General features: G+C 52.0%; 1 protein-coding gene across 1 annotated transcript in view; it reads left to right on the forward strand.

The window, feature by feature from the left end:
- B3GLCT (beta 3-glucosyltransferase) overlaps window positions 1–1165 on the forward strand; it is a 67245-nt gene that overhangs the window by 29168 nt on the left and 36912 nt on the right. Inside the window, exon 6 of the mRNA XM_045294061.1 lies at window positions 530–641. Within this exon, the coding sequence (XP_045149996.1) occupies window positions 530–641 (112 nt within the window). The remainder of the gene's footprint in view (window positions 1–529; window positions 642–1165) is intronic.

Genomic DNA, 1165 nt, shown 5'->3' on the forward strand with positions numbered 1-1165 from the left:
AAAAGGCAGGTCATCTGGCTGAGGGAGACCATAATGTCATAACGGTGTCTAAGGATTCTCACAAGTTCATAATGGTGTCTAGGGATTCTAAGACAGAAATTTACCGTAGAATAAGGTGACCAGATTTAAAGCGGGACACCATTGAGTGTGTGTGTGTGTGGGGGAATCTTGATTAAAAATTTGGTCTATGTGGATCAAATAGACCATTCCCTAGCTTGTCGAAATCGGGACGTCTGGTCACCTTACTCTAGACACAACTTCCTAAAAGGCAGGCCCAGCCCTTTCGGGTGGTGTTTGCAAGTGCTGTGCATCCCGAAGGGGTGCTACTTGGGGGACAACTCATGTTAATCATCCATCCAGCTGTGGTAGAGAGCAGCGCCCCTTCCCCTCCCCGCCGCTCCCCTCCCCGAGAGAGGCGCAAGAGATGTAGCCCAGACCCTGGCCAAGCCCACGTGCACCCTCCCCAACTTGCATGTTCGATAAAGGCGAGTCACAGAGGCGACGAGGCTAATCTGTTTCCTTTTGTCAGCCTTTCTGCAATCTATGGCGGAAATTCATCCTGGGTCTTCTTCTGTGAAGAGGAGACAAGGGTGCACCTTCCCAAGCTCCTCAGGACCCTTGGGAGGCACGACTCTGCCAAGGTGAGGAGAGCCCCTTGTGGGAATTGCTGTCGCAGGACGGTGGGTTTGATGGAAAGGCTTCTGAAGCCATTGAAAGCCGTTTGGGACCCGGCGTTGTCAGGAAGGAGGAAATCACTCTCAACTCCCTGGAGGCTGTGCTCCGGGACTCCTCCCTGCACACCACACTACTCTGCTCTGCATGCAGCGGCTCCCCTGGAGGCCTCCCGCTTAGGGGAAGGGGCTGCCTGTAAGGAGCCGATTTCCAGTGAACACGGATGTGCCTTAGCAGTTTGGGAGCCTTCAAAAAAACCTGACAGCATAGCATTCGGAAGCCGTTGATGTGGAAGAAGGGTAAGCAGGCGTGTCTTGGTGTATTAGTCTAGGTACTTTGGAGAAACAAATCCACAGCGACTCATGTATAAGAGAGAGTTTTATGTAAAGAAAAGGTGCATCACGAAAACATCCCAACCCAATGTTGCCCAAGCCCACAAGTCCAACATTAACCCATTAACCCAACACCGGTCCACAAAGTCCTCCACCTCACA

This window comes from Echinops telfairi, unplaced genomic scaffold (assembly GCF_000313985.2).
Source record: "Echinops telfairi isolate 266 unplaced genomic scaffold, ASM31398v2 ScPeMD7_2565;HRSCAF=3150, whole genome shotgun sequence".
In the NCBI taxonomy this organism is placed as follows: Eukaryota; Metazoa; Chordata; class Mammalia; order Afrosoricida; family Tenrecidae; genus Echinops; species Echinops telfairi.